General features: G+C 44.1%; 1 protein-coding gene across 1 annotated transcript in view; it reads left to right on the top strand.

The window, feature by feature from the left end:
* Positions 1-25,206, top strand: part of SORD (sorbitol dehydrogenase) — a 114,322-nt gene that overhangs the window by 48,206 nt on the left and 40,910 nt on the right. The window contains exons 3-7 of the mRNA XM_073618903.1: positions 9,207-9,240; positions 11,272-11,436; positions 15,856-16,015; positions 18,579-18,697; positions 21,535-21,600. Of these exons, the coding sequence (XP_073475004.1) occupies positions 9,207-9,240; positions 11,272-11,436; positions 15,856-16,015; positions 18,579-18,697; positions 21,535-21,600 (544 nt within the window). The remainder of the gene's footprint in view (positions 1-9,206; positions 9,241-11,271; positions 11,437-15,855; positions 16,016-18,578; positions 18,698-21,534; positions 21,601-25,206) is intronic.

Below are 25,206 nucleotides of genomic sequence, written 5' to 3'. Positions count from 1 at the left end.
GGTTTAAGTGATCTCCGCTTCTGGATTGTGGCAGGGGAAATGTCCGCGAATATTTGGATTTTATTGCCTTGTATGGAGAGGTTGTCCAGATTGCGAGATTTCCTCATGATTTCCTCTTTCATTTCATAAAAATGGGGTTTTACCACTATATCCCGTGGGAATCCATCCTGGCGGGGGGTTTGCAACGCTCTGTGGGCCCTGTCCAATTCAAGCCTGTGATTCGGGATATCTGGTATGACATCTTTTATGAATGATTTGACGGTGCCATGTACATCGATGGACTCGGGAACACCTCTGAAGCGAAAATTGTAACGTCTGCTCCTGTTCTCCAAATCGTCTAACTTGGAGAGAGCCGTTTCAAGCTGTTCTTGTAGCGTCTGGATGCATGTGGTATTCTGATTAGTGCGTGCTACTGAGTCATCCACAGCCTGGCATCCATATGGGCTCCAAGGCTCTAAGTCTGCTTTAAAGGAGGATGTGATCTGCATCGCATTTTGTGCCAGACCCACAGCCAGCATTTCAGAAAAGCTGTTTAAGAGCTGGGCCATTTCATGGGGGTGGTTGTGAAGCATAGGTGAGGCCTGCAGGGAATCAGCCAGGCTGTTAGGAGTGTTCATCAGGGGTGTATGGGTGATGCCTGCCATTGATCTGCCCAGGAGTGACTCAGTGGAGGCTGGGGACACAATAAGGTCATGCACGGTACTCATCGGGGTAGAAGCAGGCAAGGGAGGAGGCGGTAGGTTCGCTATGGTGTCCTGGTCTCCTATGTCACTGCATGGAGGAGCTGCGACCGCCATCTTGGGAGGCTCGGGGGTTGACAGGCCGAAATGAAGCTGTCGGTGAACCTTTTTCCTTTGGTGGACTCCCGACATGCAGGAGTGTGCTCTGCGCTGTCCGGAGATCGGGGGGTCTCACCGAGGGGTCCCGCTAGTTATTGCTGGAGTGGGGGCCGCCGAAGGAGCGGTGCGGAGCTCCCGGCTAGCGTGACGTTCTGGAAGTCTCACGCATGCTCAATCTTTCTACAGCTTCTAATGCACATTGTAGGAACTTCGCAGTGTGCAGTAAAATTAAAGTCAGCAATTTCAGTATTATGCCCCGTACACACCAACAAAATCCGTTGTCGGAAATTCCGATCGTGTGTACACAAATCCGACGCACAAAGTGCCACGCATGCTCAGAATAAATTAAGAGACGAAAGCTATTGGCTACTGCCCCGTTTATAGTCCCGACGTACGTGTTTTACGTCACTGCGTTCAGAACGATCGGAATTTCCGACAACTTTGTGTGACCGTGTGTATGCAAGACAAGTTTGAGCCAACATCCATCGGAAAAAATCCATGGATTTTGTTGTCGGAATTTCCGATCAATGTCCGACCGTGTGTACAGGGCATTAGAGAGGAGCCTGTACAATTGTGCAAGACTGAAAGGAAGGCTAGAGGTCAGCTTTAGGGCTAGTATATTGTCCTGAATCCACAGAAGCAGCTAATCTACAGGGTTTGGACAAAATTATGGAAACACGAGGTAAAAGAACAAAATCGTTACCTAATATGGTATTGGACGCCTTTGGCATCCAAGACGGGCTGAATTCTCCTGGGAGTTGACAAACGCAAGTCTTGGATGGTGGATAATGAAATCTGATACCACTCTTCATGTAAAAATCATTCCAGTTCTTGCAAAGATACCAGAGGTGGAAAACGAGCCTGAGCCTTATTCTCCAAAACTGACCATAGTGGCTCTATGATATTGAGGTCCGGTGACTGTGGAGCCCAGGGAAGGTGCGAGACTTCGGCTGCATGCTCGTAAAACCATGATTTGACAACACCAGCTTTGTGAATCAGAGCATTATCGTCTTGGTAAATAAAATTGTCTTCGAGAATCAGTGTCTGCACCATGGGGTCCACATGGTCGGCCAAAATTTGTACAAAAAAATTGACAGTGACTCTACCTTTCAATGTAATAATGGGGTTTGCAGAATACCAAGATATGGCTGCCCATACCATGATTACACGTGCCACCATGCTTTAGCGTTGCCACAAGACAGTCCTGGTCGTAAGCTTGAGAAGGTGTTCACCACATCTAAACACGTCCAGTGATTGGTCACAGTGTGAAGCTCGATTCATCGGACCATATTACAGTCCTCTATTGATTGATAGTCCATGATTTATGGGTGTTGCCCCACTCTCTCCTCTTCTGAGCATTAATATCAGTCACTAGTGGTTTGGCAGTTGCAGCTCGCCTGTGAATGGTTTGGGGTCCTCTACAATAGGTAATTTTAAGGTCATCTGACCCCCCCCCCCCCCCAGAACATTCCAGAAATTTCCAGGACCCCTATTTAAGCAGGAAGCTGGGGGGTCTTTGCCAGTCTTGAGAAGGCTATTTGAAGAGTGCCCACTGGTTTTGGCTGATTTTGTTTACAGTTTTAAAGTATTTATTGATTAAAAGAGTTATGATGAATTGTTAATAGTTTATATTTGTGAAAACCAGTAAAGAAGGCCGCGGCCGTTATTAATCCAGTTTGGTATGTCTAGAGTTCTTTGTATGTTTGGAGTTTATGCCTACTACCGTCCCATGTTACATCGCTTCCGCTTTCAACTCAAAACATGTCGTAGTGTTTCCATATTTGCGTCCAATCCCCGTAGTTGTGTTTTCAAATGTTAAATGATTTGCAACTTAATTATTGTTGCTGAGTTTTTGTTGTGATTGGGGTGCTCCTTCAAACAATGAAATTAGTAATGTAGTTTCTCTAGACAGCAACACTTCCTTTTTAATTGTTTTTTTTTTTCCCATACATGAGGTCTGCGGTAATTGAAGTAACAGACAGGACACTGTGTGAAGGGAAAATAGATTTTCTTTCTCGTACATCACGGGACACAGAGCCTCAGTAATTACTGATGGGTTATATAGGGTATCACTAGGTGATTGGACACTGGCACACCCTAAACAGGAAGTTCAACCCCCTATATAATCCCTCCCCTTACAGGGATACCTCAGTTTGTTCGCTAGTGTCTTAGGTGTTGGTCACGTGTAAAGGTGTGCTGTGCTGAGCTCCAAAGGGAATTTCCTATATTCTATACTGGGGTAAGCCAGGCGAACCGGATCCATTTCAAGGTGTCCTTTCTAGGCCGAATTGGATGGTACCCGGGCCTCGTATCCGAAGAAACAAGGTTTTACCTGTAGCGCTTCTCTTTTTAGAGAGCTGGACCCCGCGTTTCAGAATTTGGTTTTTCTAGCCTTATTCTTGGCAGGGTGCTTTACAGGCCCAGAACTGCAGATCCCCCTATCCATAGGGGGCCCCAGTCTCTGAAGGTTTTCCAAATGAAGCCCACCGTGAGAGGTGAAGATTGGGTCTGTATAACAGAACCCTGCAGCTGGATAAGGTAAGGGAGATTCCTCAGAATTTTTTAATTCTAGTAGGTTTCTCCTTTAAGTAAATGTATGCTATGCCTATTGTCGCCACCGGGGGCTGCCAAGAGCACATACCTTCACATGCTTGATTGTCTGTCTCAGTGTTCACGCTGCACAGCTCCTCCAGCTGAGCTCCAGGTAGAATGGGATGGGGGGCTCTTCCTCAGGGATATTCCCCCCAAGATTAGGGGGGCTACGGTGGTCTGAAAGGCGGTAGTATACCCCGCCGCCATTACTATTGGCAGATCCCATCATCTGCCGGCCTCTCTCCTTCCTCCTCCATCCCAGCCTCCCCTCCACGCTTGTCCCGGAGGGTCGGCTCGCGCGGGAAAGCGCACGTTTTTTGAAAAAAACGAGGAGGGGGCGGGACGGGTGGTCAGAGGAGGGGGGGGCGGAGCGTTAGCGCGACGTCCGGCGTGCTTAGACGCCCACATCGCCGGCTGCACAGGCTATAAGAAGCACACTTTTTCAGGTGCACTCAGCCTATGGAGGGACACAGAGCTGACAGTCGCATGTAAGGTGGGACACAGGCATTCTCCTAGGCAGCATTTACTTAGAAACATTTGACTGGGCATTGGTAGCAGCGACAGTTGCTGTACTACATCGCCCAGCAGTCAGTGTTTTATTTGTGTAATACCGCCACCTTGTTTGCTTTGCACTATGGGTAGAAGAGGTACAAATACTCCAAAAACCAGAGGCTCTAGGGGATCTCCCTCAGGCTCTGAGGACCCCCCTTTTGCATCGCCTTCCCCCCCTGAAGGACCTGGGATGGTCGGCCAGGGAGAGCCGTCGGGGTCAGGGGCTGCATCTGCTTCTGGCACTTCAGCCCCTGTATATATTACGCAGGAGGTTTTTTCCTCAACCATTAATGGACTAGAGGAAAGATTAATGGCCTTAATCGCATCTTCACTCAGTGGAAGAAAACGCACTAGGTCTTCCTCTGTTACCCAGGACCCTCAGGCAGAGGAACTCTGGGGAAAAAGGAGAAGAATCCCTTTCAGAGGATCGGGATGGGACTGATGATTCCTCCTCTGAGGAATCAAGTGGAGAAGGACCCTCTTCAGCTTCTCAGGATGAGAAGGTGTTAGACCCCTTTCACACTGGGGCGGTTTGCAGGCGTTATTGCGCTAAAAATAGCGCCTGCAAACCGCCTCTAAACAGCCTCCGCTGTTTGTTCAGTGTGAAAGCCCGAGGGCTTTCACACTGAAGTGGTGCGCTGGCAGGAGAAGAAAAAATCTCCTGTCAGCCGCATCTTTGGAGCGGTGAAGGAGCGGTGTATTCACCGCTCCTAAACCGCTCCTGCCCATTGAAATCAATGGGACAGCGTGGCTATACCGCGGTAATACCGCGGCTATAGCCGCGCTATACGAGGGGTTTTAACCCTTTTTCGGCCGCCAGCGGGGGGTTAAAACCGCACCGCTAGCGGCCGAATACCGCGGTAAAACAGCGCTAAAAATAGCGCTGTTTTACCGCCGACGCCCCCTACCGCCCCAGTGTGAAAGGGGCCTTAGTACAGATCCTTGCTGGATTGGTCCGCTCCACATTTAAATTACCCGTATCTGAGTCAGTTAAAGAACCCTCTTATTCTTTGGGTTCACTGAAGCCTCCTCAAACAACACATGCTTTTCCTGTTCATAATTTACTAGAAAAGCTCATTTATTCTGAGTGGGATCACCCAGATAAACGTTTTTTTCCGCCTAAAAAGTTTTTAACACTTTATCCTATGGAAGAAAAGTTTATAAAGATGTGGGGGATACCGGCTGTTGATGCCGCCATTTCCTCCGTAAATAAAAGTCTGACTTGTCCTGTAGACAATGCTCAGATGCTCAGGGATCCTGTTGATAAAAAAATGGAATCCCTGTTGAAAGATATTTTCTCCTTAGCAGGTTCAGTAGCTCAACCTGCAGTGGCAGCGATCGGAGTCTGTCAATACTTAAGAGACCATGTTAAGCAGGTCCTTAAAGTTCTACCTTAACAGCAGGCCCAGGGGTTGGCTAACCTTCCAGCGGCCTTATGTTTTGCTGTTGACGCTATCAGAGATTCTATCATCCAAACCTCTCGTCTTTCACTTGGGTTGGTGCATATGCGTAGAATCTTATGGTTGAAAAATTGGTTAGCCGAAGCACCATGTAAGAAGCTTCTGTCTGGATTTCCATTTCGTGGTGCAAGGCTGTTTGGAGAGGATTTGGACAATTATATCCAAAAGATCTCTAGTGGGAAAAGCACTCTCTTACCTGTTAAAAAAAGGAGTAAGCGTCCCTCTTTCAAACGGTCTCTTTTCCCAGTGCCAGGAGCTTCAGCCTCCAGGCAGTCACGACGCCCTCCTCCGTCAGGGTCTAGAAATAAATTTCAGAATCGACCCCAGGGACAAAAGAAATCCTGGGGGAAGAAGCCTACTAGACAAGACTCTAAAGCCTCTTTATGAAGGAGTGCCCCCGCTCGCTCGGGTGGGGGGGGAGACTGCTACGATTCTCAAAGCTCTGGCAGGAGGATTTCCAGGACAGATGGGTAATCTCCACTTTAACTCTAGGTTACAAACTGGAGTTCCAATAATTCCCCTTTCCTCGTTTCCTCAGATCAAATGTCCCCAGAGATCCAGAGAAAAAGCAGTCGCTCCTTCTAGCATTAGAGCGACTATTGTCGCAAAAAGTCATTGTGGTGGTTCCCACGGAAGAACAAGGATTGGGATTTTATTCCAACCTTTTTACGGTTCAAAAACCAAATGGAGATGTCAGACCATCCTGGATCTAAAGGATCTAAATCGATTCCTAAGGATTCGATCCTTTCGCATGGAATCAATCCGGTCAGTAGTCTCCATCCTACAGGGAGGGGAATTTCTGGCATCAATAGACATCAGAGATGCGTATCTGCATGTACCCATTTTTCCTGCTCATCAAAAGTACTTGCGCTTCGAAATAGAAGGACGCCATTTTCAGTTTGTGGCCCTGCCTTTCGGGCTGGCCACTGCACCTCGAATGTTTACAAAGATCTTGGCTCCTCCTCTGGCCAGATTAAGGGCTCAGGGTATAACTGTCATAGCATACCTAGACGACCTGCTCTTTAAAGACCGGTCAGTAGCCTGTTTGAGCGGAACTTGATGACCACAGTCAACTTCCTGGAACACCTAGGTTGGATTCTCAACCTAGAAAAGTCTTTCTTAAAACCAGTAAGAAGAGTAGAGTATTTGGGCCTGGTCATAGATACAAGCCAAGAGAAGGTATTTTTACCTCAGGCAAAGATCAGTGCCTTAAGAGAGCTGCTGGGAAAGATGGCGGCTTCATTCGAAGCAGTTCCCTATGCTCAGTTTCATTCAAGACTGCTGCAACACAGTATCCTGTCTGCTTGGAACAAGAAGGTACAGGCATTAGATTTTCCAATGCACCTGTCTCGTGCAGTGCGTCAGAGCCTCAGTTGGTGGTTAATACCCAAAAGCCTGCAGAAAGGGAAATCCTTTTTACCGGTTACCTGGACGGTGGTAACAACGAATGCCAGTCTTTCGGATTGGGGAGCAGTTCTGGAACAGTCTACGGTCCAGGGGGAACGGTCCAAAATCGAGAAGACGTTACCCGTCAACATTCTGGAGATCCGTGCGGCATATCTAGCCCTAAGGGCCTGGACTCTCAGGCTACAGGGTTGCCCTGTCAGGATCCAGTCCGACAATGCCACAGCAGTGGCTTATATCAATCATCAGGGAGGCACCAGGAGTCGTGCAGCTCAGAGAGAGGTGAACCAGATTTAAGTCTGGGCAGAGAAGCATGTGCCATGTATATCGGCAGTTTTCATTCCAGGGATAGAGAACTGGCAGGCGGACTATTTGAGTCGCCAACGGTTAGTCCCCGGGGAATGGTCTCTTCACCCCGATGTCTTTTGGGCCATATGCCAAAGATGGAGGATACCGGATGTAGATCTCTTTGCATCCAGGATCAACAACAAGGTCGACAAGTTTGTGGCAAGAACAAGGGATCCTCTTGCATACGGGAAAGGTGCGTTGGTGATTCCGTGGCATCAGTTCTCGCTGATTTATGCGTTTCCTCCGATTATGCTACTGCCACGGCTCCTTCGCAGGATCCGCCAGGAAAAGAAGTCGGTACTTCTGGTGGCCCCAGCGTGGCCCAGAAGAGCTTGGTATGCAGAGATAGTAAGAATGACAGTGGGTTCCCTGTGGACCCTACCATCACGTCCAGACCTATTATCTCAAGGCCCAGTATTCCATCCTGCCTTACAAACGCTAAATTTGACGGTTTGGCTGTTGAGACCCACGTTCTGAGGAGTCGTGGGTTTTCAGGTCCTGTGATCTCTACTTTAATCAATGCTAGGAAGCCAGCTTCCAGAGTGATTTATCATAGCGTTTGGAGGACTTGTGTATCCTGGTGTGAAGCCAGGGGTTGGCATCCCAGAAAATATGTCATTAGTAGAATTCTTGACTTTCTACAAATAGGATTAGAGATGAAGCTGGCCTTGAGTACCATCAAGGGCCAGGTCTCAGCCTTATCAGTGTTATTTCAAAGACCACTTGCTTCTCATTCCTTGGTCCGAAGCTTTATGCAAGGGGTAACGCGTCTTAATCCCCCAGTTAAAGCGCCCCTAAACCCCTGTGACTTGAATTTGGTTCTGTCGGTTTTACAGAAACAGCCTTTTGAGCCCATACGTCAGATTCCTCTGGTCTTATTGACAAGGAAGTTAATTTTCCTGGTAGCCATTTCTTCTGCTAGAAGAGTATCAGAGTTGGCAGCCCTTTCCTGTAAAGAGCCTTATTTGGTCATGCATAAGGATAGAGTGGTATTGCGCCCTCATCCTAGCTTTCTACCAAAGGTGGTTTCAGATTTCCATCTAAACCAAGATATTGTTCTGCCCTTATTTTTTCCAGATCCCTGTTCCACGGAAGAAAAATCACTACATTCTTTGGATGTAGTTAGGGCAGTCAAGGCCTATCTGGAAGAAACTGCTCAAGTTCGCAAAATGGATGTTTTGTTCATACTACCAGAAGGTCCCAATAGAGGGTAGGCAGCGTCAAAGTTTACCCTTTCAAAGTGGATTCGACAAATGATTATTCAGGGTTACGGTTTGAAACAAAAGATTCCACCTTTTCAAATCAGGGCACACTCCACAAGGGCGATTAGTACCTCTTGGGCGGTGCATCACCGGGCCTCTATGGCTCAAATCTGCAAGGCCGCAAGCTGGTCTTCAGTCCATACATTCACCAGATTTTATCAGGTGGATGTGGGAAGGCATGAGGATATCGCCTTTGGGCGTAGTGTGCTGCAGGCAGCAGTACGAGGTCCTCAGGTCTTATTACACCCTACTTGTGTGGTCCCCTCCCCTCAAATAGCATTGCTCTGGGACATCCCATCAGTAATTACTGAGGCTCTGTGTCCCGTGATGTACGAGAAAGAAAATAGAATTTTTTATAACAGCTTGCCTGTAAAATCCTTTTCTTTTGATGTACATCATGGGACACAGAGGTCCCGCCCCTCTTCTAATACACTTATATTGCTTTGCTACAAAACTGAGGTATCCCTGTAAGGGGAGGGATTATATAGGGGGTTGAACTTCCTGTTTAGGGTGTGCCAGTGTCCAATCACCTAGTGATACCCTATATAACCCATCAGTAATTACTGAGGCTCTGTGTTCCGTGATGTACATCAAAAGAAAAGGATTTTACAGGTAAGCTGTTATAAAAAATCCTATTTTTACATTCAGTGACAAAGCTACGGATAACTACAATATTACATTCATAATTGTTGTGTAATCTGCTGATGTTAAAGTTATGTTTTATTTACCCGTTTTTTTTTTTTTCTCAGGAAAACCGTCCAGTTCCTGAACCTGGTCCAAATGGTAACTTACTGTAGTCTTCAAGTTTATTTCTTTACTTTTATGGCAACAGCTGTGATTCTTTTTAATTTTGCATATCAATACAGAAGGCCATCAATGATAGCTAACAAAATTACTATTAGAATTACTGTTGGCCATCTCTGAGAATACTCACTAGAACAGGCAACAGGGATTTTGTTGGTTTGTCCTCTTTATAAGGCTGATGCTAGGCAGCTGCAGACAATAAGAAGCTTGGTTACTGCAAAGTTGCAATTAATACAATCTAAATTGTGGCTTTTGAGGTTGTCTGTGGTGTAAAATATATTTACTAGGTACATACATTTAGAAATGCACTACAGGCCTACTTTACTCATTAGAGTTTAGGTTTCTAAACATAGCAGTGCTATTGTGCACCACTTAGTCATTGTAAAGTCTCAATTTTTTTTAGTTAAAAATACCAAACATGTTATACTTACATGCTCTGTGCAGTGGATTTGCACAGAGCTGCCTGGATCCTCCTCTTCTGGGGTCCCTCTTCGCTCTCCTGGCCCCTCCCTCCTGTTTAGTGCCCCCACAGCAAGCAGCTTGCTATAGGGGGCACCCGAGCCGAGCCACAGCTCCCTGTGTCCATTCAAACACGGAGCCGTGGCCTGGCCTGCCCCCTTTCTCTCCTCATTGGCTGACTGACTTTGATAGCAGCTAGAGCCAATGGCACCACTGCTGTCTCAGCCAACTAGGAGGGGAGTCCAGGACAGGCGGACACTGCTGCAACATTGATGGATCTAGAGGGACCTCAAGTAAGTATTAGGGGGGCTGCTGCACATAGAATGCATGAAGATAAAAAAAGAAAAACCTTTTGCCTTTACAATCATTTTAAGCCTAGTACACACCACTAGTTTTTTCTGTGGTTGAATGAAAAAAAAATTGACAGCTCCGGTCAGAGCCGCTGTACTAACAATCCGATGTTAAAACAGCGTTCTCCCCTGCAGTTCTATTGTGGCTGAGAGCCCCATTTTGGCTGAGAGCGCTGATCGGGTGCCAGTCGGCTGCTGGTTTTTCAGCATGCTCATCCGACAGAAGCTGACCGAACAGCTGGCTTCTGTCAGACCGGCTACCATACACACAGGCTGAATGTCGGACGTCTTTTTTTGAACCGGCTGATGTGGGCCAACAGTCGGCCCATGTGTACTAGGCTTTAAGATGATATTAATTCTCTGATTGCTTTGCCATGTTGACAGGTATCAGTGAGGTATCAGAAGAAGGCATGCAGATGCGCATTGCTAATTCAGTACTGTAATATTAATTAATGTTACCCTATCACTGAAAGGAAAAGAATGCTCTTGTAAAAGAAGAGACTACCATGTCCTGTAGTCATGTAGGGACCAGTGAGATGAAGCACAGATTATTATTATTATTATAATACAGGATTTATATAGCACCAACAGTTTACGCAGCGCTTTACAATATAATGCATGGGAGAAGGTGGGGGGACAGGCATTCAACACACCCAGAAGTGGAATATGAAGATCCCTTTAGTGGCATAGCTTTATAGCAGAATGAAAATTCCACAAAAGCGTGATGGACTAGGTTTGTATAAAGTCTCTTTTACAGGGACCTATTGGAGTTAATTTACTAAAACTGGAGCATTCAGTATGGTAGCCAATCAACTTCTAATTTCAACGTATTCAGTTATGCTTTGATGATAAAAGCTAGAAGCTGATTGGTTTCTATGCAGATCTGCACCAAATTGTGCATTCTCCAGTTTTAATAAACCCCCCCTCCCCTTTTTTACATTTTTTTTATATGTTAGGGACAGGGTAGCTTTAATGTTATTACAATTTAGGACATTGTGCTTTAGGACTTACAAAGATGTGTTGTGGTTAAGGAAAAAATGTTAATACAATAAGATTTTTTTAAAGGGCAATAAGATTATATCTAAATATTAGCAGCAAGTTATATACCACCTTGTATAAGAGATTGCAATAAAGACAGCAGAATATACTAATTGTAAATAAGTCATTGTTTTTAATTTGCATCGGTAATTCTCTTTTATAGAAGTGCTGCTGAAAATGCATTCAGTTGGAATATGTGGCTCCGATGTGCATTACTGGCAGCATGGGCGCATTGGAGATTTCATTGTGAAGAAACCCATGGTCCTTGGGCACGAAGCTTCAGGGACAGTGATCAAAGTGGGATCCTTGGTTACTCATCTCAAGCCAGGTGAACAGCCATGATAGTTTTTTCTTTTATCTTTTTTTGGCAATATTCAGCAGGTTTGTCAGACAGGCAATTTTGTTTAGCCAACAAATCATTCACCTTATTGGTTTTGCAGGTTAGCAATAAGTGAATCACAGTTATCGGAAAGGTTTGTGTCCCTATGATTCCAGGAAATTGTAGCTCAGTCACTGAGTGATTAACTTTTTTACTTATGCTGTGATCAGTGGTTAGATCTTTGTTCTGGGCCTCTCCGGAGCCAAGCGCAGGAGAAGTGCCCGGCTGGACGAGTACACTCACCGTCTGTACTCACCAGCCACGCTACATAACTATGAGCTGCCTGCAACATGTGCCAAGTGTGCTCCTGCACCCGCCCCACCCCGCCCTTCACTTCTTTGTCAGGCAGAGTAATCTCTGGCCAGCAGGCGCTTCCTAGTCCCGGCCGGCGTGACGTCCCTGATAGGCTGGCTGGGAGGCAGAATAGAAATGCAGCAGGGAGTGATGCCGCCTGCACTATTCGATAGAACAGTGGAGCTGTGACATGCGAGTGAGTGTGCTGCATTAGTGGCACCATTGTCAGTGTTAAGTAACCCACTGGTGCCACTAAGGCTACTTTCACACTGAGACGCTTTTCAGGGAGGATGATTAATTACCAATGGCATTTGTACTATGCAGCATGCAGGGGGTTAATGTACAGTGTTATTTAACCTCTTTGTGCTGCATTAGTGGCACAAGTGTCAGTGTTAAGTAACCCACTGGTTCCACTAAGGCTACTTTCACACTGAGACGCTTTTCAGGCGTTTTAGCGCTCAAAATAGCGCCTGAAAAGCGCTTCGGCAGCTGCACTTCTCAGACGGTTTTAACGCTTTCCTCAGCCACTAACGGGGGTTAAATGCACCCTGCTAGCGATCAAAAAGCGTCGCTAAAACTAGCAGAGCTTTACCGCTAACACGGCCTATGCCACAGTGCGAAAGGGGTCCAATGCAGCACAAAGGGGTTAATTAACACTGACACTGTACATTAACCCCCTTCATGCTGCATATTACAAATACCATTGGTAATTAACCTCTTGGCAACCTGCCACAGATGGCAGCTACAGGCACCGGGACATACCCACAAGTCGCTGCCTGTTTCGGGGGTATGCCCCTTGCCTGCCTACTCCCCTGTGATTGTACACAACGGGAGTCTCAGCCGATCCCGGCCAATGATTCATGGCCGGAACCTGCTGATCGGCTGTGTCCAATCACAGCCAAGAGCTGTGTTGACAATCAACACAGAGCTCTATACACAGGGAACAATCGCTTTTTTTTTCTCTTCCATGCAAACCAGAGAAAATAAACATATCGATCAGTAGTAAAAAGTAGCACACATTCACATTTTTAGGCACACATTTAACCCCTTGATTGCCCCTAGATTTTAACCCCTTCCCAGCCAGTGTCACTCAACTTTAAAGTCCCCCTCACAGCACGACTTCAGTGCAGCTTGCAAATGACTTCTTTAATAGAAGTCAATGCAAGTTGCTCTGAAGTCGCCCCCAAGTAGTGCAGGAACCTTTTTCTAAGTTGGATCGACTTGAGTGGCTCTAATTAGACAGGTTCCATTGCACTGAATGTACCGCCCATGGTGAATTGAGCCTAAGTTGCTGATTGCCACCAATACTAGTATAAAAAAAAAATTTGAGTAAATATCCCATAGTTTGAAGGGACTGTAGCTTTCACACAAACCAATTGATATACACTTATTGGGATATTTTTTTATACCAAAGACATGTAGCAGAATACAATTTTGCCTAAATATATAAAGATTTTTTTTTTATTAGATGTTTTATAGAAGAGAGTAAAAAAATATTTTTTTTTTTTCAAATTTTTCTGTCTTTTTTCGTTCATATGATTAAAAACTAAAAAACCCAATGGTGTGCAAATACCACCAAAAGAAAGCTTTATTTGTGTGAAAAAAATTACATAAATTTATTTTGGGTACAGTGTTCCCTGACCGTGCAAATACCAGTTAAAGTAACGCATTTCTATATAGCAAAAAATTGACTGGTCATGAAATGGGGTAAAATCTTTCAGAGCCCCCCCACCTTCCCAGAGAGTTAAACACTCCAGCCAGTTCACAGGGATTCCAGACACTGACATCAATGGGTTTACATAAGCTAACACTATTGCTGGGGATTATTGTTGCAGAAACTGATGCAAATGCTGTGGGTTATGATTGCATATTAAATGATCAAATTAAACTTAATTTAATTTGTATTGTTTTTTAAGTTTTAAGTAGGGGGGGGGGGGGTGCACAGTTTTCCATCTTCTCCCTGGGCACCGGATGACCTTGTCCCACCACTGACATGAAGTATACTGATTGTTTTAGTAATGCTGATGGGTGGTTCTTCTCTGCACTTTAAACACTTTATTGCATTTTCAGGGAAATGTTCTTGGCATAATATTGTCATTATAGAACTAGCATTAAAAACAAATTAAATGCTTGTGGTGCCTATAACCGAAGGTCAATTAGCTGCTTTCTAGCAATTTTTACATAGCAGGCTGGACTAAGCAGAAGTACTATTAGGAGAGAAGACTGTGGGAGACTTACTATTCAGATTGCTTACAGGGTTGTTCCTATATGAGGTGGTATAAAAATGTTTTGAGACTAGCTCTGTTAACAAGAAAGTCCTTTATCTATGTTTACACACTATCACCTTCAAAATAGTCCCCTAGCACAGCAATAGAGTGCTCTCAGCATCCTTGCCACTTCTGAAATGTGTCCTGGAATGTGTCCTTTTTTTATGAACCATGTCAAGCACCTTCTGCTGTTCGTGCTGGTTCTCCGCAATGGTGTGAAAAGCTTTGAGCTGGATCTTTAGCTCAAATCATGTCAAATGTCTCTGTGGCAGATTTGTCCAGTTTCACGCAGAATTTCAAGTTTTTTCTTTGTTCTAACTCTCTGTCCATGATGAAATAGCAGACGTGGTAACGCACGTGTTCAGAATAGCACCAGTTGCACAGCTCCCGATGTACACAGAGAACAATGTCTTTTGGCTCACTGACTTATAAAAGTCGGTGCTCCCTGTAACTGTGCTGGCATTTGTTGGCGTGTTGCATAACTAGTCTCAAAACTTTTTGATACCAGCTCTTATAATGATGTTTACTCTTGGCAATGCTTGGGGCTGTTGAGTCATATCCTGAGGGATTCTCACAGGACCTGACCATATGGATCTGAGGAGGGAGAGGAGGATTTTTGGGAATAGGAAGTGGGAGCCAGGGCGTGTGGGTGGGAGGGTTTGGATTGGGGTTGGGTATGGAGGGAGAGCGTTCCTAGGTGGGGTTTGACCTATGTACTGTCTCTTTCTTACAATATTTGTCCAATAAATTATTTATGTTTTTTGGTAACCTTAGTAGGTGCTATATCCTTTGGGGTGTTTTCTTCTAGTGGCGTCTATAGACATAAAATGAATCTTGCCCAGGTCAACAATGATGTGTCTGTACATGTTCCCCCACCAATGCCATTCTTACAAGGTGGAAAAAAGCAAATGGCTGGATTAGGCTTTCCTAGCTAATCAGTGTCTTCTCTTCCCTGAAACAAGCTAGTACTAAGACCCCTTTCACACTGGGGCGGTTTGCAGGCGGTATTGCGCTAAAAATACCGCCTGCAAACCGCCCCTAAACAGCCTCCGCTGTTTGTTCAGTGTGAAAGCCCGAGGGTGCGCAGTGAGGACGGTGAAAAAAGTCCTGGCTTTTTTGGAGCGGTGAAGGAGCGGTGTATTCACCGCTCCTTCACCGCTCCTGCCCATTGAAATCAATGGGACAGCGCGGCTATTCCGCGGCAATACCGCGGCTATAGCCGTGCTGTACGAGGGTTTTTAACCCTTTTTCGGCCGCTAGCGGGGGTTAAAACCACACCGCTAGCGGCCGAATACAGCTGCAAGAACGACGGTACAGCAGCGCTAAAAATAGCGCTGTTGTACCGCCGACGCCCCCACCGCCCCAGTGTGAAAGGGGCCTAAGGGGTCTTCACTTTTCTTTCTCCATAGCCATAAAATTGCATGTTTATAAGCATCTTTTGCACAAAGTTTATTTTACATGAGAGTGGTCTTCCCTACACTTCCAAATGCCATCTCATGTCTTTATGCAGCTGAAAAGGCCCAAAACTGAAAATGAAAACCGAGTGGGCGTGGTACAGCATTGTGTACACCAACTGCATATGTTTGTCTGAAGTTTCAGCAGCAGCACTCCCCCATGTGTTTTGATGGTAGCCCCAGCATTAAAGGCTGTCCTAAAGGAAAGGAACTCCAGTAGGTTGGTAATGCTGCTGGCCTCAGAAATGTGCAAACAATAAGATGAAGTTTAGGGCAATATGTAAATAAATGATGTTTTTCTTGATATTTCTTTGACTAGATTCATTGTGAAATGTTGGCTTGAAATTTTTCAGGTGATCGAGTTGCTATTGAACCAGGAGTTCCAAGAGAAACTGATGAATTCTGCAAAACTGGTCGCTATAACTTATCTCCCACCATTTTTTTCTGTGCTACACCACCTGATGATGGAAACTTGTGTAGATACTACACACACAATGCAAACTTTTGCTATAAGTAAGCAAGCTTGTCATGTTTATTGTCAGTTTCTCTTCAGATTACAATGAATCCTGCTGATTCAACATGTACCATATAGAGTTCATTGAAAAGATAAGTTACCTTAAACTCACACAGCACCGATTAGCCATAACTTAATGATACCCACCTAATATTGAGTAGGTCCCCCTTTTGCTGTCAAAACAGTGCTTTTTGCCATCAAAACAGCTTTGACCTTTTGAGGCATGAACTCCTTTAGACCTCTGAAGTTATGCTGTGGTTTCCTGCATCAAGCCTTCAGTATCAGATCCTTTAACCACTTAAGGACTGGATGGATTTGCCCCCTTAATGACCAGGCCATTTTTTGCATATGCCACTGCATCGCTTTAACTAACAATTGCACTGTCGTTCGATGCTGTACCCAAACTAAATTTCTGTCCTTTTATTCCACAAGCAGAGCTTTCTTTTGGTGGTATTTGATCAGCTCTGCTGATTTTATTTTTTGCACTATAAACCAAAAAAAAGTCAATTCAAAAAAAAAAAAAATGTTTTGTGCTAATAATAAATATCCCCCTAAAAAAACAAAAAAAACAAAAAAAATCTTCATCATTTTAGGCCAATATGTATTTTTTTACATATTTTTGGTAAAAAAAATCACAATAAGCGTATATTGATTGGTTTGCGCAAAAGTTATAGCAAATACAAAATAGGGGAAAGATTTATGACATTTTTATTTATTTTTTTACTAGTAATGGCGGTGATCTGCAATTTTTAGTGGGACTGCAACATTTCGGCGGACAGATTGGACACTTTTGACACTTTTTTGGGACCAGTGACATTTATACAGCGATCAGAGCTAAAAATAGCCACTGATTACTGTATAAATGTCACTGGCAGGGAAGGGGTTAACACTAGGGGGCAATCAAGGGGTTAAGTGTTCCCTAGGGAGGTGCTTCTAACTGTGGAGGCAGTGTACTGACTAGAGGAGGAGAGAGATCGTTGTTCCTGATCACTAGGAACAGCAGATCCCTCTCTACTCCCCTGTTAGAATGGGGATCTGTCTGTTTACATTGACAGATCCACATTCTGGCTCTCTGAGGAGCGATCACGGGTGGCCAGCGGAAATCGCGGCAGCCGGTCACGTGCATCGGCTCCAGCGTCATGCCGCCTATCGCTCTTAAAGCGGCCGACGTACACCTACGGTGATTCGTGCAGCTGTGCCAACCTGCCACAGTATAATGATGGCGGCTGGTCGGCAAGCGGTTAAAGAAAAGTTCGTCCCCCCCCACGAAAAAATTAAAAGTCAGCAGCTACAAATACTGTAGCTGCTGACTATTAATATTAAGACACTTACCTGTCCAGGGTTCCCGCAATGTCGGCACCCCAGCTGATTTTCAGATCGGCTCTCGGGTGCTGTCGCCACTGCATTCATGGTAAGGGAAACCGGCAGTGAAGCCTTTCAACTTCAAAACCGTTTCCCTACTGCTCATGTGCGAAGCGCGCTGCGCTTTCTAACTGGCCTGGTGGTGGAGAAAGGAGGAGAGGGACCAAACTTCCGAGGGACGGCACCGCCGGGGGGAAGGGTACCTGTCAAAAACGGGTACCTGTTCCCCCTCCCCCCTGAAAGGTGCCAAATGTGGCAATGGGGGGGGGGGGGGAGGAAGCAGATAAGCAGAGGTTCCATTTTTGTGTGGAACTCCGCTTTAAGTCCTGTAGGCTGCAAGGTGGGGCCTTCATGGATTGGACTTGTTTTGCCAACACATTCCACAGATGCATGACTGGATTAAGATTTGGAGAATTAAGAGGCCAAGTCAACACCGCAGACTCATTGTTGCGTTCCTTAAACCATTCTTGGATCATTTTTTCAATGTAGCAGGGCACATTATCCTGTGTACTGTGTACTGTTTACATTGTCAGCAACAATGTTTAACATCCACAGAAATAGCTGGACTCAGGAGAACATTGTTCAAAGCATCACATTGCCTGGCTTGCCTTCTTCCTCCCATACTGCACCCTGATGCCATCTCTTCTTCAGGTAAGCAATGTACATGTACCCGACCATCCACACGATGTAAAAGAAAATGTGATTCATCAGACCAGGCCACCTTCTTCCATTTCTCTATAGTCCAGTTCTGATGCTTATGTGCCGATTTTAGGTGCTTTTGGCTGTGGACGTTGGTCAGCATGGGCACCTTGACCAGACTGTATCTACGCAGCCTCTTAAACAACAAATTGCGATGCCCATTTTTCTGCTTTCAAAACATCAACTTCAGTAACAACATGTTTGCTTGCTGCCTAATATATACGCCTGTTTTTCAGATGCCATTGTAACAAGATAATCAGTGTTATTCACTTAACCTGTCAGTGGTCATAAAGTTATGGCTGATTGGTGTACAGTATGCATAAGACCAAATTCATTATACACTTGTTTGTTTGAATGTTTTAAGTCATCTCTATATGTATAAATGGCAAAATCTCCCCAAAATTGCATTTTAACCAGTGGCCAAATCAGTATGTGTATGGGCCCTCTAAAAGTATAGTAATTGTATTATCAAGGCACACATTTTTGTTTTGTTTTCTGCAGACTTCCTGAAAATGTAACATTTGAAGAAGGAGCTCTGATAGAACCTCTCTCTGTAGGAATCCATGCTTGTAGAAGAGCTGGTGTTACACTTGGAAGCAAGGTCTTTATATGTGGTGCAGGTATTACTTCTGGACATAAAGGCTTTATTTTTAAATTTAAATATGGGCTAACATTTAAAAAAGTGAATATACCAAAATTATAAACCTGTGTATGTATGTATATGTATGTGTATGTATGTATGTATGTATGTATGTGTGTATATGTGTATATATATATATATATATATTATATGTGTAATATATATTTTGTAGCTCATTGGTATTGCAAAACAGTGTGTTTTCTCCAGGCCAGAAGTTCGTTTTAGGGCATTTTCTGCCAACTTTTATTTAAAAGAAAAGCAAAAGTTCAACACATGAATATCTTCCCATGCTTGGGGTTCTCACCTTCAATACGAAAACAAAACATAGGATTCAGCCTCCTGGCTCTTTATCGCCCTGCAGCTCAGGCCTAATGGCTCGGTCCTCCTGACCGTCAAACACACAGTCCCAGTGCTCGTGCACTAAACACTGTACCTCTGTCAGCTGGGCTTTTTATACAGCAGCTTCCTGCTGCTACATCCTTCATAGGTTCCGGCCTTTGTCTGTTCTGACCTGGACAGTACAGTGCAGGCGATTTTTTTCCGACATGGCACTACGTTGCTTTAACTGACAATTTGCGGGGTCGTGCGACATTGTACCCAAACAAAACTTGTGTCCTTTTTTTTCCCCACAAATAAAAAAGCTTTCTTTTGGTAGTAATTTGATCACCTCTGCGATTTTTTAAATTTTTTTTATTTTTGGCGCTTTAAACAAAAAAAGAGCGTCAATTTTGAAAAAAAAAAAAAAAAAACAATTTTTTTTTTTTACTTTTTGCTATAATATCCCCCCAAAAAAATTGAAAAAAAAAAGTCTTTATCCATTTAGGTCCAATATGTATTCTGCATATTTTTGATTAAAAAAATTGCGATAAGCGTATATTGATTGGTTTGCTCAAAAGTTATAGCGTCTACAAAATAGGGGATAGATTTATGGCATTTTTATTATTTATTTATTTTTTACTAGTAATGGCGGCGATCTGCGTTTATTTTTTTAGCGGGACTGTGACATTGCGGCGGACAGATCAGACACTTTTTTTGGGACCAGTGACAATTATACAGCGATCAGTGCTAAAAATAGCCACGATTACTGTATAAATGTCACTGGCAGGGAAGGGGTTAACACTAGGGGGCGATCAAGGGGTTAAGTGTTCCCTAGTTTCTAACTGTTGGGGCAGTGTACTAACTGGAGGAGGAGAGAGATTGCTGTTCCTGATCACTAGGAACAGCACATCTCTCTCTACACCCCTGTCAGAACTGGGATCTGTCTGGTTACATTGACAGATCCCTGTTCTGGCTGTCTGAGGAGCGATCGCGGGTGGCCAGCAGACATCACGGCCGCCGGTCACGTGCGCGTGCCCCCTATCTCTAAGCGGCAGACATACTCCTACGATAATTCGCGCAACCATGCCATCCTGCCGCAGTATGACGGCGGCTGGTGGGCAATTGGTTAATCCTGATGCTACTGAGGTCTTGTCCTGCTACAGTGTATATATGTGTGTGTGTGTGTGTGTATGTATGTATGTATGTATGTATGTATGTATGTATATATATATATTTATTTAATTACTTTCCAATCACTATAAAAGTATTTGCAAAAACACACCTAGACCTGAGGATTCTTGGACAAATGCAATAGTTTAATATGTTATATACATTTATTGGTAGGGTTACAGGATAATTACAAATATCACAGGAAACAATGTACAGTTCCTCTGAGTTTTCTGTATGGTCATATTGATTGATTTTGTGACCAAGAAAAAAAGAGAGAGCATGGTAACAAAACATTATATAACCCCTCCTTTCTGCACAGTAGCTAATATAAGACACACCAATTGGTCAGTACCCTTAATAAATATATGTGGAGTGCAGCCTGATTGGAATATCTAAATAAGGTTGCTGTTTACAACAAAACACAAGCAACATTTTAAATGGTAGCAAAAAACTAGCAAAAGTATGGCAGTTCTAGAATGAGCAGGGTTGGGTAGTGGTAAGAGAAGAGGAGTTAGTAAGATGGCAGGTGTAGTGGTGAATTATGAGGGTCAGGCACGGCACTGACGGGGGGGGGGGGGGGGGCTGTGATAGGCAGGAGGAAGGGTTTGCAGGCACATTGGTGGGATGGGCTGTATGCATGGGGGTGAGAATGAGCTTGCGGGGTTCAGTCACAATGGTGAAAGTGTGGGGGGGGGGGTGCAAAAGTACAGTGGTGAGAATGGGGGGGGGTGCTATTATACATATCTATAATAGTTGTTAGAAATTGGGAAAAAAGTAATACAAATCCATGAGAAATGAGATACTAGCAGTGTTTGCCTAAAGACTATATTTGTCAGTAGTCAAGGCGACTTGAAGGAAAAGTGTGCATGACCTATATCACAATGCTTACTGTAGTTTGAGTCCAAAAAAGATGGATTTTAATTATCTAGATTTTGCTTGTCCTCTTTGGTGAGTCCTGAGAGGATTATTGGTCTTTAACTGCTTTGTATTTTTTGTATTTATAAAATTTGCTAGATAGACAAAAGTCCCTGTTTCCATAGACTTTCTGTATTGTGATACACTGTATACTGTATATTATAATATCAGCTTGGCTTCACTAAATAATGCAGCTTTCACAATTGCACTCTTGTCTAAATCATTACTTTGATTGTTGTTGGCCTATGCTACATACAGTGTAACATAGCGTTGGCTGCCCATGGCAATCATTTATCTTTCAAATCATTTGATATAGGCAACTGCTTTTTCAGTTTTCTTAGCTATAGTTTTAGTTAATCCATAAAACCGTGACATTATTGTATTTTAATGTAAATATCCAATGTTGTGTCTCAGGACCTATTGGGTTGGTTTCACTAATTGTTGCGAAGATGATGGGAGCCTCGCAAACAGTGATAAGCGGTAAGCAAAAATACTACTTGTTCTTATTACACTGGAGTTAATCAAATATTTTTGTTTTTGATTGTACGGAAAAGTGTGATCACCCCTTTGCCTCTTGATGGGGATCTACTTTGTGAAGGGGATAAACGTTGAATATCAGGTAGCTGGAGAGATATGCCATAAATCAAGTTTCCATGCTGGCGACAGAAAAGGAGAGAAAACATAGAGGTATAACTCAAAATTAGTAAAGTAAGCATAAGGCTAAAGTTTATCTGGGAACCAAAAGTGAAAATGCAAGGAGGCAAGAGAAATTAAACTTTGCAAGGGATTTTTCCCTTAGCTTAGTGAAGGAGGTGAAGCTCTTCTGAATTTCATCGTCTAACCAAGTGCAAGTAAAATATTTCCTTGCAAAATTATAAACCCGACACAATCTGCGCTATCCCCACTCCACTACAGCGATATTGTAACTCAATAAATGTGAACAAGCAACTATAGACAAAAAGTGCTGCAACCAAAATAAACTCGAATATCTAGTTCTGTACCATATATAATAAATTCAGATGCGCTACTAGTGTCCCAGTGGTTAAAGTTGATCTTCAACCCAAACTTCTTAATATTTATGTATTACTTTAGTAACAATCATAATAAATAAATAAACGTATGTGAAGTCCCAAAAAAATGAATCAAAAATTATCAAAACAATGTATCAAAAAATGTGTTTCTATAAAAATAGTCCTTCTTTTTACTAATGGGATTGCTGATCCTTTAGTGTCTGAACATGCTGACAAAGCGGTATAAGGACGTGCTGACAAAGCGGTAACATAAGGGGGGGGGGGGCACTTACCGGATAAGTTGGACCCCTATTACTGGGGTCTTTAGAGCTTTGCAAATTAACAACATGTGTGGCTTTATTAAATCTGCCCCCCCTTTGAATTGTGTCCTGTTGTGGACAATGAGGGCTGATGTATGGGCTTGTAGAGCAAAAGTGGAAGTTCTGCTATAAAGTGGAAGAAAACCCAAATACCTTGAATGGACCACCACAACACTAACCAATCATTAACCTTCCTGAAATCACCATTTTTACCTTTTTTTTTTAAAGCAGTGTTACGCCCCATCATGTGAACACAATCCTGATTCACTTACAAGCACAGAGTGGCTGGTGGGCATGTGCATTATCATCTGGCCTCATCATTCATGAAAAGGAATGTAGGAGAAAGGGAAGATGAGTGGCGGGACTGAGTGGCAACAGAGCGGAGCTGGCTGGCTAGGAGATCAGGACCGATAGAGCATGTGACATGCATTCATCACAAGAAGAAGAAATGGGAGGGGGGAGTGAGAGAGAGCAGAGCTGGTTGGCTGGCATTATTGGCACTGACAATGGAATACAGAAGTGACGAACACATCAAAGTTGTCGGTACAGGAGAGGAGGGGTTTTGAATGGCTTAATTAGATAGATGTATCTAATCAACCATTCAAGAAACTAAAAAGTGGATAATACAGATTTGAATCTCAGAAAGCATGGAAATCTGTGGGAGATTTTCATCTTTGACTGGAATTCCACTTTAAGGTCTCCTCTCCCACTCCTCTTTGAGGTTTGCCTTTTTCTTGGGGGGGCAGGTACCTGGTCCCCCGCTAACAGTCCCACTCATATCGCCTAGGCAATTTGAGCGGAAGTTCTCCTTCCCCTCAGTCTTCTTCATGTGCAGTGGGCACCCAGCTGTGAAACCGCAAGCTGTCCCATTTGGGTGCTCGCAGTTAAGATGCTGGTGCAGAGGACTGAAGACAGTGCCCATGCCCTCGGGGGTGAGTACAGTGCTGGATCCTGGTACAGGTAAGTGTCTGTATATTAAAAGTCAGCAGCTACAGTTTTTGAAGCTGCTGACTTTTAATTTTCAGAAAAAAACAACTCCTCTTTAAAGTGATTGTAAAGGTTTTTTTTCAAATAACAAACATGTTATACTTACCTGCTCTGTGCAAGGGATTTGCACAGACCAACCCCGATCCTCCTCTTCTGGGGTGCCCCCACAGAGAGCCGCTTTCCAAGGGGGCACCCGTGCGGGCGCTCACGAGTCTGGCTGCTGTGTCCATTGACACAGACAGCAGGACTTGGCCACGCCCCCCACTTTCGTGTCACTGGATTTGATTGACAGCAGTGGGAGCTAATGGCTCCTGCTGCCATTAATCTATCCAATGAGGATGGAGACAGCAGCTGGACTCACACCCCTTGTGTGTCCATGCATCGGCTGCTGCCTGGCAGCACAATGTTTTTTTTAGCAAAGTGGAACCCTGAGATATAGTCAGCACCCATACTAAAATTCTGTACACCCCTGCACAGTGAGAATGCTGGTTTCTGACCATGGAACTGGAGGCTTCATCACTCCCCATACTCTGTAAAGCCTCTGGATTCCATAACCCTTGCCAATTCTGGGGAAAACTGAAATGCCATTTTCTCCCCTAAAGAAACACCCCAGAGCCATTTAATCTGCATGGGGGAGAACCCTGGGTGACAGCTAACCCTCTTGACACTGTGACATAGGTCAGTCTTGTTACTATATTTTAAATATATACAGTACTGTGCATTAGTCCGATTCTGTATTACATGTAACTTCTGCTTGAGAAAAAGGTGCTGCCAGAGGGGGAGCGCTTTGGTGGAGCGGAGGGGATGCTGCCTGGGAATGGATGGCAAATGCTTGTTGTGACCTTGATATTATGTTGGGGTCAACACCATGAGGACTAGGACAATACTGGGAGCACAGAATTATAGGGACAATTTTTTTTTCAAATTGTTTATTTTATGATTTGCGGTACATCTATGTACATCATGTTTAACAGCATCTAGAATCATTTATCGGTTTGTGATCATATTGATACTTGTAGTGTGACTGCGCTGAATGTTCACATGATTTTCGGTCAGTAGGCTGTTCCAAACATCTTGGAGAGCTAACCACAGATCTTCTGTGGATGTAGGCTGCCTCATATCCTTCTGTCTCTTCATGTAATCCCAGACAGACTCGATGATATTGACATCAGGGCTCTGTGGGGGGCAAATCAACACTTCCAGGACTCAATTTTTTTTCTTTCTTCACTAGAGATAGTTGTTAATGACAATGGCTAACACAAGGTAGTTTTACTGCAACAGCAAGATAAGACACATCATGCTTACTTTCCTTCAAAACTGGAAGATGTAAAGCACCCATCTACTGTCTGGAGAAGTCTGGCCAGAAGTGGTCTTCATGGAAGAATTGCAGCCAAAAAGCCATACCTCTGATGTGAAAACAAGGCTAAACAACTCAGCTATGCATGAAAATATAGGAACTGGAGTGCAGAAAAATGGCAGCAGGTGCTCTGGACCGATGAGTCAAAATATGAGTTTCAATAAGAATTTTATTGAGACATAACAATCATGCACAAGAACAGTTTTGCATATCATACATAGGGTATGACCAAGGTCACCAACCTCCCTGACGCAATGCGTGACCTTAGTATAAAATAAATGTATACTTTCTTAAAACACAAAAGTATTAACAGCGCTTATGATGAATATTCATTCATGCTAATGATTCATCATTAAGTGCTATATCCATCCTTACTACAGGAATACTCCCACTGGCTAAGTAGCAACACAAA

This window comes from Aquarana catesbeiana, linkage group LG03 (assembly GCF_042186555.1).
Source record: "Aquarana catesbeiana isolate 2022-GZ linkage group LG03, ASM4218655v1, whole genome shotgun sequence".
In the NCBI taxonomy this organism is placed as follows: domain Eukaryota; kingdom Metazoa; phylum Chordata; class Amphibia; order Anura; family Ranidae; genus Aquarana; species Aquarana catesbeiana.
The sequence above is the reverse complement of the archived record's forward strand: the minus strand, read 5'-3'. Positions and strand labels throughout refer to the sequence as shown.